At 40.2% G+C, this 13,765-nt stretch overlaps 2 protein-coding genes across 10 annotated transcripts in view; both read left to right on the forward strand.

The window, feature by feature from the left end:
* Positions 1–2,379, forward strand: part of LOC125920242 (cyclic AMP-dependent transcription factor ATF-1) — a 119,906-nt gene extending 117,527 nt beyond the window's left edge. For 2 of the 7 annotated variants that reach the window (XM_049627325.1, XM_049627326.1), the window contains exon 10: positions 1,809–2,343. In XM_049627325.1, coding sequence (XP_049483282.1) covers positions 1,809–2,060 — 252 coding nt within the window. In that variant the 3' untranslated portion in view covers positions 2,061–2,343. Of the gene's footprint in view, positions 1–1,808 lie in introns of all 7 variants that reach the window. The other 5 variants (XM_049627324.1, XM_049627328.1, XM_049627333.1 and 2 more) reach the window with 5 other exon arrangements.
* Positions 2,380–9,788: 7,409 nt separating this feature from the next.
* The window catches only part of LOC125919049 (putative methyltransferase-like protein 7A), a 41,612-nt gene continuing 37,635 nt past the window's right edge, over positions 9,789–13,765 (forward strand). Inside the window, exon 1 of one of the 3 annotated variants that reach the window (XM_049625448.1) lies at positions 9,789–10,650. In XM_049625448.1, the coding sequence (XP_049481405.1) occupies positions 10,153–10,650 (498 nt within the window). In that variant the 5' untranslated portion in view covers positions 9,789–10,152. The remainder of the gene's footprint in view (positions 10,651–13,765) is intronic. The other 2 variants (XM_049625449.1, XM_049625450.1) reach the window with 2 other exon arrangements.

A 13,765-nucleotide genomic window follows, 5' to 3' on the forward strand; every position in this document is an offset into this window, starting at 1 on the left:
CATCAGCACTTTTTATAGATTTTAGATTCAAGTCTCTCGCCAGATATATGGTTAGCAAATTTTTTCCCCCATTCTGTGGTCTCTCTCTTCATCTCCTTGATGTTACCATTTGTAGCACAGATTTTTATTTTTAGGAAGCCCAGTTTACTTGTCTTTTGGTTTTGTCTCTTGGGCTTTTTGAATCTTTCTTTATTCTACTTCTCAATCAGCACTTCACTCCCAAGCAGAACCCCCATGCTCTACCCTTTTCCTACTCGTTCTGATTTCTGCAATCCAGCGTTTATCTTTCCAGTGTCCTTTTTCTTAAAATTTTTACTGAGTAAAACAGTAGAGAATCAAAATCTAATTGAATTGCATTCATAAGCAAAACATCCTCATTACTGGGGCACCTGGTGACTCAGTCAGTTAAGCGTCCTGCCTCAGGTCTCAGGGCATGATCTCGCGGTTCGTGGGTTCGAGCCCCGCATCGGGCTCTGTGCTGACAGCTCAGAGCCTGGAGCCTGCTTCGGATTCTGTGTCTCCCTCTCTCTCTCTGGCCCTCTCCTGCTCCCGTTCTGTCTTTCTCTTCTTGAAAACAAATAAACATTAAAAAAAAATTTTTTAAGCCTATCAAAAAGTAATTACTCATTCAATGCCTACCTTATAGAGAGACACTGAAAACACCTTAGAAATACATTCCTGAATCTTTAGACACTGAAACAGTTCTCTCAAGGTTCTAGTTGTTTTGAGTGATTAACAGTCCTTAGTAATAGTGTTTTGGTGCACCGACAGTCTTGTATAAACTATGACAGACATTCGTTATTGTAATGCTACTGAGAGGCTTAGCCATTTATTCCTGTTACCCCTGCAGCAGCCAACGTTAACACTTGGAAAGATGCCATCTCCTGCAAGATGCCAGTTTGTACGTCTCTTCTAGTGAGCAAACCTTGCACACAACTTCAAGAATCCTTTATCCATTTAAAGTTACACTTTTCACATAGAGCATTAAGCAATAAAAAGTATTCTAGCAGTATTTACAGTATTTTGCACACTACTCCCTAAATTATGTCTCTCCTGAGTAATTATACTAAAACTCCAAACAATTGGATTTATAGTATCCTGGTGCAATAGCATGCAAATAGGAGGTTTATCTATCAGCTTTATGGTTCCTCTAATTATCAGGCCAGACAGAATGCTTTCTGTCTGAGTTGGAATGTAAAACTAAAGATCTATGGATCTTTATAACTTGAAGATACATTGAAAATGTATATTGGGGTGCCTGGGTGGCTCAGTTGGTTAAGCATCCGACTTCAGCTCAGGTCATGATCTCACAGTTCATGAGATCGAGCCCCACATTGGGCTCTGTGCTGACAGCTCGGAGCCTGGAGCTGCTTGGATTCTGTGTCTCCCTCTCTCTCTGCCCCTCCCCCGCTCATGCTTGCTCTCAAAATAAACATTAAAAAATTTATTTATGTATTTATTTTTAATTTTTTTTTAACGTTTATTCAATTTTGAGAGACACAGAGACAGCGTGTGAATGGGGGAAAGGCAGAGAGAGAGGGAGACACAGAATCCGAAGCAGGCTCCAGGCTCCGAGCTGTCAGCACAGAGCCCGATGCGGGGCTTGAACCCACGAACCGTGAGATCATGACTTGAGACGAAGCCGGACGCTCAACCGACTGAGCCACCCAGGCGCCCCTAAAAAGTTTTTTTTAAAGAAAATTTATATTTATATAAATGTCTGATTAATGGGATTAATTTATTAAAGCGTTCCTGTTGTTTAAAGACTACCAGAAGCAACTAACGCTATTTTGGGACTTTTTTAATAGGGTGATAGTGGTGGACCATTAATGTGCTACTTACCAGAACACAGACGATTTTTTGTAATGGGAATTACCAGTTACGGATATGGCTGTGGTCGGAAAAATTTCCCTGGTGTCTATTGTGGGCCCTCCTTCTACCAGCAGTGGCTGACGGATCACCTCTACCGGGCAAGCAGTAAAGGCATATTTAACGTAAATGTTCTACTCGGACAGGTCCTCATAGCCTCAGGTTCTGTTGTCTTACTGGGAATCCCATAATGAAATTCTGAAGAATCTTTATCTTGCGTCGTGTCCCTTTCCATGTTCCACCTAATGAAACCCATTTATCCTTTTGGCAAGTAATTGCCCGCTTTGCACTTCTCATGTGAACGTTTTTTGCAACAAAAGGATTGTGACATATTAGATACGTTTTCATAAATTTGGCACTGACACGCCTCTTTGATGTCTTTTGATTTTTTTTAACTTTATAATCATAATTTTGCATTTGGAATACTTCCCTAGAGTGTGTATAGAACATTCAGTTAAATATGTATACAAATTTATGTATACAAATGCCAAATAATAAAGAGTTTATAATTAAAATGAAAGCTGTTCTTTCTTAAATTAATCAAAACCATTTCCTTTTAAGTTAGATTTTCTTGAAAATTTGATATGCAGCATATATATATATATATATATTTTTTGAACTTTTTAAACGTTTATTTACTTTTGAGAGACACAGAGAGAGACTGAGCACAAGTGGGGGAGAGGCAGAGAGATTGGGACCCAGAATCCAAAGCAGGCTCCAGGCTCTGAGCTGTCAGCCCAGAGCCTGATGTGGGGCTCAAACTCACAAACCACGAGATCATGACCTGAGCCGAGGTCAGATGCTTAACCGACTGAGCCACCCAGGTGACCCTATAGTGTATATTTTTAATTACCATCCTGTTTCTGGTTCTCACTTGGAGGAGAAAAAGTATTTGCCTATTTTTAAAATTCTAATGAAAATAATTTTTAAAATATTAATACTCCCCTTCTTATGCCAAAAAAGAACCATGGTGCAGACACCCCCAAAATAATTTTTTATTTAAAAATTGATCATGTGACTTTCTTTTTTTTTTTAATTTTTTTTTAACGTTTATTCATTTTTGGGACAGAGAGAGACAGAGCATGAATGGGGGAGGGGCAGAGAGAGAGGGAGGCACAGAATCTGAAACAGGCTCCAGGCTCTGAGCTGTCAGCACAGGGCCCGACGCGGGGCTCGAACTCACGGACCGCGAGATCATGACCTGAGCTGAAGTCGGATGCCCAACCGACTGAGCCACTCAGGCGCCCCTCATGTGACTTTCTTAAAGCCCTTTATCTACTTCTCTCTTCTTGTAAGAGTATTTATTTTGAGAGGTGGGGGGAGAGAACGTGGGAGAGGGGCAGAGAGACAATCCCAAGCAGGCTCCACACCGTCAGCACACCGCCAGACATGGGTCTTGATCTCATAAACCCTGAGATCATCACCTGAGCCAAAATCAAGAGTTGGACACTTAACCAACTGAGACACCCAGGTGCCACTTACCTACTTCTAAACCTATTTTCTTGGAGCCCATGCTCCAATTTTGTATTCCTTGGACTCTCTGAATTAACTGTGAGGAGAGGTGACTAAAATCCTTGCTGGATAAAAGAGGGAATCCAACCTGGAACAAACTTACATAAAATAAATTATTAAAGCAAAAGAACAAGTTGCCTCAGTATCTACGATTAATAAATTCACATCTCCTTTGAATTTTGGAACCCATGTTGTAAAAGAGAACTAATTTTCTCATCCTTGTTTTTACATTCAATAAGCTAAAACCAAGTGTTTTGTTTTTGTTGTTGTTTCGCTTTGCTTTAACCTAATTTCAGGATTTAAACTGAAAGGAAGGATGAGTTTTCTTTCTATTAATTCGCTTAGGGATCATTGTTGGTTTAAGACTCATGGGGTAGAAGACTGATTTGTACAGGCTTGTAAGCAACACTGAGGGGCTATTGACTGTTCTTTCTTAAAAGAGACCCTAGATTTCCATGAGCAAGGTCTTATAAGGAACTCGTTGGTAATGCTTGTATAACAATCAGCACAATGTATTAGGTTTTTCCTATTTATACTACCTGAGTACCTTTCAGATTCACTTGATAGCCCTGAATGTAAATATTAAGTAACTCTTCCAAAATACATTCAACAGCACTGGGAGGCAGGTCTTGCGGTTCGCTTCAAAAGTATGCCTTGGGGCGCCTGGGTGGCTCAGTCGGGCAAGTAGCTGACTCCCGATTTCGGCTCAGGTCACGATCTCGTGGTTTGTGAGACTGGGCTCTGTGCTGACAGTGCAGAGCTTGCTTGGGATTCTCTCTTTCTCCCTCTCTCTCTGCCCCTCCCCCGTGTTCTCTCTCTGTCTCAAAATAAAGAAGTAAGCTTTAACAAAAAGTATGCCTTAATTACTCTTCAGGTATGTATTTCTAATCAGGCAGGAGCTACAACCAGCAATTTCTTATCTTTTACCCAACCGAGTTCACTTATTTCAGGCAACCAGAATTCAGGTATATAATGCTTCTCTCCACCAAAAGAGACTAGTAGAGTATACACTGCAATTTATTTTTATTTTTTTACTTGAGTATAGTTGACACACGTCACAAAATGGCAATAAATACATACATATCAATGATTATTTTATATATAAATGGACCTAAGGCTCCAATCAAAAGACATAGAGTGACTGAAGGGATCAAGACAACAAAACAAAACGAAACGAACAAAACAGAAAACCCCCATCTATATGGTGCCTACAAGAGACTAATTTCAGACCTAAAGACACATGCAGAATGAAAGTGAAGGGCTGGAAAACATATACCATGCAAATGGAAGGGGAGAAAAAGGCCAGGTAGTAATACTTGTAACAGACAAAATGGGCATTATTTTATTTCTTAAAAATCTATTTTAATGTTTATTTATTTTTTGAGAGAGAGAGACAGAGCGTGAGCAAGGGAGGGGCAGAGAGAGAGGGAGACCCAGAATCCGAAGCAGGCTTCAGGCTCTGAGCTGTCAGCACAGAGCCTGACGCGGGGCTCGAACTCACAAACTGTGAGATCGTGACCTGAGCCAAAGTCAGACACATAAATGACCAAGACACCCAGGCGCCCCACAAAATAGGCTCTAAAACAAAGACTATAGGTGCAAAAACCCTCAACAAAATATCAACAAGCTGAATTCAACAATACATAAAAAAGAATCATTTAGGGTTGCCTGGGTGGCTCAGTCAGTTGAGCATCCAACTTCGGCTCAGGTCATGATTGCACCGTTCGTGGGTTCAAGCCCAGTTACAGTAATCAGACAAGAAAAAGAAAAGGCATCCTAATTGGTAAGGAAGAAGTAAAACTGTCACTATTTGCAGATGACATGACATGTTACAAAGAAAAACCTAGACTCCACCCAAAATCTACTAGAATAACTGAACTCACTAAAACTGCAAAATATAAAATTAATATGTAGAAATTTGTTGCACTGCTATACACTTAAAATGAAGCAGCAGAAAGGGAAATTAAGAAAACAATCACACTGAAAATTGTACCCCAAACAATAAAATACCTAGGAATAAACTTAACCAAGGAGGTGAAAGACCCGTGCTCTGAAAATTACAAAATGCTGATGAAAGAAATTGAAAACAGTACAAATAAATGGGAAGATACAACATGCTGTGGATTGGCATGAACTAATTAATTAATATGAGTAAAATGTCCATACTATCCAAAGCAATCTATAGATCCAAGACAATCCCTATCAAAATGCAAATAGCATTTTCACAGAACAAGAACAAATAACCCTAAAATTTGCACGGAACCAAAAAACACCCTGAATCAACAAATCAGTCTTGAGAAAAAAGAACAAAGATGAAGGTATCATACTCCCAGACTTCAAACTATACTACAAAACTATAGTAGTCAAAATGGTATGGTAATAGAACAAAAACAGACACATAAACCAATAGAACAGAATAGAATGCCCAGAAATAAACCCACATGTATATGGTCATTTAATCTAAAACAAAAGAGGCAAGAAAATACCATGGGGGAGGGGCACCTGGGTGGCTCAGTCAGTTAAGCGTCTGACTTCGGCTAAGGTCGAGATCTCACGGGTCTTGGGTTCGAGCCCCGCATCGGGCTCTGTGCTGACAGAGCACAGCGTGGACCCTGCTTCAGATTCTGTGTCTCCCTCTCTCTCTGCCCCTCCCCCACTCATTCTCTCACTCTCTCTCTCTCTCTCTCTCTCAAAAATAAATGAAAAAAGAAAATACCATGGGGGGGAAACATAATCTCTTCAATAAATGGTGTTAGGAAAACATATGAAAAAGAATGCATATGCAAAAAATGCAAAGAATGATATTGGAACATCTTCATACACCACATAGAAAGATAAACTCGGGGAGCCTGGGTGGCTCAGTCGATTGGGCGACTGGCTCTTGATTTCAGCTCAGGTCATGATCTCACAGTTCATGAGATTCAGCCCTGTGCCAGGCTCTGCGTTGACAGTGCTAAGCCTGCTTGGGATTCTCTCTCTGCCCTGCTCTCTCTCTCAAGCTCTCTCTCTGTCAAATAAATAAACTTAAAAAAAAAACTTAAAAAAAAAAAGAAAGAAAAATAAACTCAAAGTGGATTAAAGATCTAAATGCAAGACTTGAAATCATAAAGATCTTAAAAGAAAACAGAGGCAGTAATCTCTTGGACATTGTTCTTAGCAATATTTTTTTTTTTGGATCTGTCTCCTCAGGCAAGGGCAACAAAACCAAAAACAAATAATTGGAACTACATCAAACGAAAAAGGTTCCGCAGAATAAAAGAAACCTTCAACAAAATGAAAACGCAACCTACTGAATGGGAGAAGATATTTGTAAATCATATATCCAATAAGGGGGTAATATCCAAAACATATAAAGAACTCATACAATGCAACACCAAAAACAAAATAAAACAAAACAAACCCACAATCTGACTTAAAAATGGGCAGAGGACCTGACCAGACATTTTTCCAAGGAAGACATACAATGGCCAACAGACACATGAAAAGATGCTCAACATCACTAATCACCAGGGAAATCCAAATCAAAACCACCAGGAGGTATCACTTCCTACCTGTCAGAATGGCTAATGTCAAACCCTCACGCACTATTGGTGGAAATGTAAAGTGATGCAACCCCTATGGAAAACACTGTGGAGTTGCCTCAAAAAATTAAAAATACAAACACCATACAATCCAGCAGTTCCACTACTGGGTATTTACCCAAAGAAAATGAAAACACTAATTTGAACACAAAGAGACACCCCTATGTTCCCTACAGCATTATATACAACAGCCAAGATATGGAATCAGCCTAAGTGTCCATCAACAGATGAATGGCTAATGAAGTCATAGTATGGAATATTATGTAGCCATAAAAAGAGTGAAATCTTGCCATTTGCAATAACATGGAAGGACCCAGAGGGTATAATGCTAAGTGAAATAAGTCATACAGAAAAAGACAAATACTGTATGCTCTCGCTTACATGTGGAATCCAGAAAACAAAACAGGGGCGCCTCGGTGGCTCAGTCGGTTAAGCATCCAACTTCGGCTCAGGTCATGATTTCATGCTTTCATGAGTTCAAGGCCTGCGTTGGGCTCTGTGCTCATGGAGCAGAGCCTGCTTGGGATTCTCTTTCCCTCCCTCCCTCTCTGCGCCTCCTTCACTCGTGCTGTCTCTGTCTCTCTCAAAAAAATAAAAAATAGGGGCGCCTGGGTGGCTCAGTTGGTTAAGCATCTGACTTCAGCTCAGGTCATGATCTCACAGTCGGTGAGTTTAAGCCCGAATCAGACTTTGTGCTGACAGCTCAGAGCCTGGAGCCTGCTTCAGATTCTGTGTCTCCCTCTCTCTCTGCCCCTCCCCTGCTCACGCTGTCTCTCTCTCTTAAAAATAAACAAACATTAAAAATTTTTTTTAAATGAAAAAATGTATAAATTGGACTTTACCAAAATAAAAGGCACAGCTAAGACAACATGGATGGACCTTGACGGCATTATTCTCAGCAAAATAAGCCAGTCACAGACAAATACCATATGATTGCACTCATCTGTGTAACCAAAAAACAAAAAAACAAAATCACCCCACAAAAAAGAAAAAAAAAAAAAACCAAACACACAGATACAGAGAACAGACTGGTGGTTGGCAGAGGCAGGAGGAGCAGGGGAGAGGGGGCAAGATGGTGACACCATTAAGAGAATAAAAAGACCGGTCACAGACTAGGAAAAAGTCACCCATTTGATAAATGACATACTGAGAATATACAAAGAATTCTCCATCTTCAATAAGAAAACAACCCAATTAAAAAAAATTTTTTTAATGTTTTATTTAGACAGAGCATGAACAGTGGAGGGGCAGAGAGAGAAGGAGACACAGAATCTGAAACAGGCTCCAGGCTCTGAGCTGTCAGCACAGAGCCCGACGCGGGGCTCGAACTCACAGACCGTAAGATCATGACATGAGCCGAAGTCGGATACTTAACTGACTGAGCCACCCAGGAGCCCCAGAAAATAACCCAATTTAAAAGTGAGTGAAAGATCTGAACAGAGACCTTACCAAATAAGACCACAAATGGCAAACAGGTCCATTAAAAGATGCTCAACATCATTAATCATCAGGGAAATGCTAATTATAAGTACAAGGAGAGACTACTACAGACCTTTTAAAATGGCTAAAATAAAAAAAGACAATTACACCAAGTATTGGTCAGGATGTGAAACAGCTAAATCTCTCGTACCCTTACAGTGGGAATATAAAATGGTATACCACTACGGAAAACAGTTTGGCAGTTTCTTAAAAAAAAATATTTGCAAAAAAAAAAAAAGTTAAATATTTGCCTACCATGTGACCCATATATCCTACTCCTAAAAATTTATCCAAGAGAAATGAAAGCTTTTGTCCATACAAAGACCTGTATGCTGATACTCACATTAGCTCAATCTGTAACAGTCAAAAACAACCCAAATGTCCATCAGTAGGTGAACAGATAAACAAACTGTTATATATCCATACAATGGAATACTACTAAGGGACAAAATCAATGGATTCATGCAACAATGTTGCTGCCTTTCAAAATAATTATGCTGAGTAAAAGAAGTCAGACAAAAAAGCACATGATGCCTGATTCCATTTACACAAAATTCTAGGAAATGCATAACTCGTCTCTAGTGACAAAAAACTGATGAGTGGTTGCCTTGGGATGGGGAGGGCAGGAGGGAAGGATCACAAAGGGGCAAGAGGAAACTTTCGGGGGTGATGACTAAAGTGATGGTGTCACAGGTATGTACCTAGGTCAGAACTTACCAGACTGTACACTTTATATAGTTTATCGTATGTCAATTCCACCTCAAGAAAGCTGCTAAATGTGGAAGATATATTTATACAGAGGATCACAAATAATGAATCAACAGAACACTCCCTGTATCCATCACCCAATTTAAAAAAGTAAACGTTACCATAATTTTTGAAAATTTCTGTGTTCCCTGACCCACCCAAAAGCCAAGGCTTTCTTGTTAAAAACAGATGAATGCTTGAAACTACTTTCTGTATACTTTAGGGTTTTAGGTTCCCCAACACGAATATTCTGGGGGCTATTTTTATCTAAATTTAGCTGAGTGACGGAGCAGTCACGCACAATTTGAAGTTGAAACTTGCCCTTTAAAAAATGGGAGGCCCAGAACTGTGACTCAAAAATAATCCTGTTGAGTTATGAACGTCTGAGAGCCTCGATCCAGAATGCAAAAGGGGGGAACCTCTCGTTAACTGTGGTCAGGCAAGCGTGTCTTCTCATTTCCTCTTTTTAAAAACAGGGCTGGGGGAGGAGAGGGACCAAAGGGTGACAGGAGGCGGTCACTTGGCAGCAGCCTCCTAGTACGGTTTAGCCAGGCTCCACCCACGGGTTCTGTTTTCTTTGCAGATGTCATTGGAGGACCCGGATGGGGTGTGTACGAGCAGCGTGCGTATAAAACTCCAGCAGGAAACCAGCGGTAGTTTCCAAACCCAGAGAAGGAGAAGCAGCAATAGATCTGGAATAAGGGACTGTAATCAACTTTCCTTCTGAGAAGCTGGGAAATTTCTCACTTTGCTTCATGAAAACGAAGCTGAATCTTTTGCCCAGCGCCTATTAATTAGGTGAAATGGGCCTCTCGCCCACGATTTGACTTGAGCTGTGTCTCTCTAGCCCGGCCAATTCTTCTTTCCTCCGCAGCGGATTGGCTCTGGCTAGAAGCCTACCTCCTGCAATAAAGGAGTCTGGTTGCTGGGTCGCTAACCCGTTGATCTTTTTCTCTTGTTGGTGATGGCGCTTATCATCTTTACGCTCCGGCTGGCCATCGGCATCCTGCTATTTCCCATGTTCCTGCTGAACCTTCTGGGCTTGTGGAACCAGATATGCAAAAAATGGTTCCCCTACTTCTTGCGGAGGTTCACCGTGATGTACAACGAACAGATGGCGAGCAAGAAGCGCGAGCTCTTCAGCAACCTGCCGGAGTTTGCGGGCCCCTCCGGGAAGCTCTCTCTGCTGGAAGTGGGCTGCGGCACCGGGGCCAACTTCAAGTTCTACCCGGCTGGATGCAGGGTGACTTGTATCGACCCCAACCCCAACTTTGAGAAGTTCTTGATCAAGAGCGTCGCCGAGAACCGACACCTGCAGTTCGAGCGCTTCGTGGTGGCTGCGGGGGAGAACATGCAGCAGGTGGCCGATGGCTCCATGGATGTGGTGGTCTGCACCCTGGTCCTGTGCTCCGTGCAGAACCAGGAGCAGATCCTCCAGGAGGTGTGCCGAGTGCTGAGGCCGGTGAGTGAGGCGGTGCAAGGGGGACTGGTTAGTGGCAACCACTATCCCCAAGGGTAGTTAGTTCTATCAATTTCAGGTGGATCGGACGTTCAACCATAAAAAGGGCAACTAGGAGAGAAGGCACTGTTGAATTTTGTAGAATCTTAGAGTTGGGAAGAAGCTATAAAGGGAAAGACTGATTCTGAATACACAAAAAGTGTAACACTTCGACAGAGGAAAAAAAATACTATAAACACAGTAAAGTACAAAAACATAGAAGTATTTGCCAGGGATGATAGACAAAAAAAGGTTAACTTCCTTCATATTAAAAGACATTACAAATCAAAAGATCAGTAGGATTTTTTTAAAAAAACAATAAGAAAAACACAAGAGAAAAATAGGCAAATAGCAGGAATGGAAATATAAATAAAAATAGCCAATTATACACCGGGGGCCTGGGTGGCCCAGTTGGTTGAGCTTCACCTTGATTTCTGCTCAGGTCATGATCTGACAGTCGGTGAAGTGGAGCCTTGAGAAGGGCTCCATGCTGACAGTGGGGAGCCTGCTTGGGATTCTCTCTCTCTCTCTCTCTCTCTGCCCCCTCCACCCCCTACTCTCTCTCAAAATAAATAGATAATTTTTTTAAAAATAGCCAATTATGTGATAAAAATGCTCAACTTGACACGCATTTAAAGAACAAAATAAAGCCAGATACCATTTTTACCTATTAATACTATCAGAGGCTTTTAAGGCCAATATGGCATTATGGTTTTGGGAGGCAGGACATCTTCCTTTACATTGGAGGAAGTGCCCTCTTTCGAGGGTAATTTGATAATATCAAAATTTATCAAAATATCAAAAGGTGCACAGAGTCTTTTCTCCAATAATTTATCCCATAGTTATACTGCACAAATATGCAAAAACGTGGCCATATGCAAAGATATTCATTAGAGTATTTATAATAGCATAAATTGGAAATAACCTACATGTCCATCGACAGGAGGCCATTCAAGTAAACTGTCACAGAGTATAGAAGAATTCTGTGCAGTTGTTAAAAAGAACAAGGAAGGGTTACCTATGTTGATATGGAAAAAATCCCTAAGAGATTATGTTAAATGAAAAAAAGCAATTAAAGAATAGACAATTAGGTAGAATATAAGTGCATGGGATATACATATATATGTATGTATATGTATATATGCATATACACACATATACATACACATATATATGTGTGGGATATACATATATATGTATATGTATATATATGTGTATACACACATACATACACACATATATGCATATGTATATATGTTAAAGTGTGGGATATATATGTATGTATACATATGTATACACACACATATGTACACATATATATGCATGTGTATATATGTTAAAGGAAATGACAGACAAAAAACTATTAACAATGGTTACCTCTTAGGAATGGGATTGGATGCAGGGGAAGAATCACTTTTTTTTTTTTTAATTTTATTTTTTATTTTTTAAAATTTACATCCAAATTAGTTAGCATATGGTGCAACAATGATTTCAGGAATAGATTCCTTAGTGCCCCTGACCCATTTAGCCCATCCCCCCTCCCACAACCCCTCCAGTAACCCTCAGTTTGTTCTCCATATTTATGAGTCTCTTCTGTTTTGTCCCCCTCCCTGTTTTTATATTATTTTTGTTTCCCTTCCCTTATGTTCATCTGTTTTGTCTCATAAAGTCCTCATATGAGTGAAGTCATATGATTTTTGTCTTTCTCTGACTAATTTCACTTAGCATAATACCCTCCAGTTCCATCCACGTTGTTGCAAATGGCAAGATTTCATTCTTTTTGATTACTGAGTAATACTCTATTGTATAATTATACCACATCTTCTTTATCCATTCATCCATCGATGGACATTTGGGCTCTTTCCATACTTTGGCTATTGTTGATAGTGCTGCTATAAACATGGGGGTGCATGTGTCCGTTCGAAACAGCACAAGTGTATCCTTTGGATAAATGCCTAGTAGTGCAATTGCTGGGTCACAGGCTAGTTCTGTTTTTAGTTTTTTGAGGAACCTCCATACTGTTTCCCAGAGTGGCCGCACCAGTTTGCATTCCCATACTTTTCATTTTATATCTTTTGGTATTGTTTGGAATTCTTTATACTTGCATGTAATTTTTACCTATTACCTTTATTATTTTTTAATGGTTTTATTCTAAACATAGTTGAACATAGATAAAGTATGGATGTCTCAACAGTTGAATTCACTGCTCTAGTAGAACAGGATGCTCTGTAATCCCCAGTTTTATTTTCTAGTAGAGGAACTTCCTCAGGAAGAAAAGGACTTGAGATGGAGTTTACAGGCAATGATATAATTCTGTCTTTGGTTCAAGGATAGGCCAACATCAAAATAGTAAATGAAAAAGTTCTGCCTCTTATACCCAAATGCTGGGTTTTTGTGTCCTGAGACTGGGCACTAACTGGGCAATGTTAGCAAATGTTTTGCTTACAGTGTTATCCCTACAAAACAAGTAATTCTGACCCCCGTTTTAATAGCACTCTTAAGGAGATCACATTCTTTGTAGCCTTAAGGAGATCACATTCTTTGTAGCCTTCTACTCTCTACTGAATATAACCAGGAGCTTTATTACAGTGTCATTTAACCTTTACAACAGTCCTTTAAAGCAGATACTGTCTTCATGTTGTTTTGAGGAAACAGACTCAGAGAGGTTAAGAAATTTGCCCAAGGTTACACAGCTAGTAGGTCTCACTTCCTTTTATTTTTTATTATTTTTGTTTGTTTGTTTAGAGAGAGACAGAGAGAGAGAGAGAGAGACAGAGCGTGAGTGTGTTGGGGGGCAGATGGTTTCTAAATCTAAATATCTAGCCCAGATCTTTCTTCTAACCCCAAATCTGCATATCCAGCTGTCTCTTCAATAGTCACCTGAATGGGTGACAGGCATCTATCTCTCGCTTAAACCTGTGTGACCCTTGGGGTAACACTGGCCTCCGTGGGTCTCCTCCTTTCTCTCCTGCTCTAGTCTATGGATTTTTTTTTTTTTTTTTTACCCAATCAGGAAATTCCAAGTTTTCCATTCCTGAACTTATACTTACATTCCTGTCTTATACTTACCCACAGAAAT

This window comes from Panthera uncia, chromosome B4 (assembly GCF_023721935.1).
Source record: "Panthera uncia isolate 11264 chromosome B4, Puncia_PCG_1.0, whole genome shotgun sequence".
Taxonomy (NCBI): Eukaryota; Metazoa; Chordata; class Mammalia; order Carnivora; family Felidae; genus Panthera; species Panthera uncia.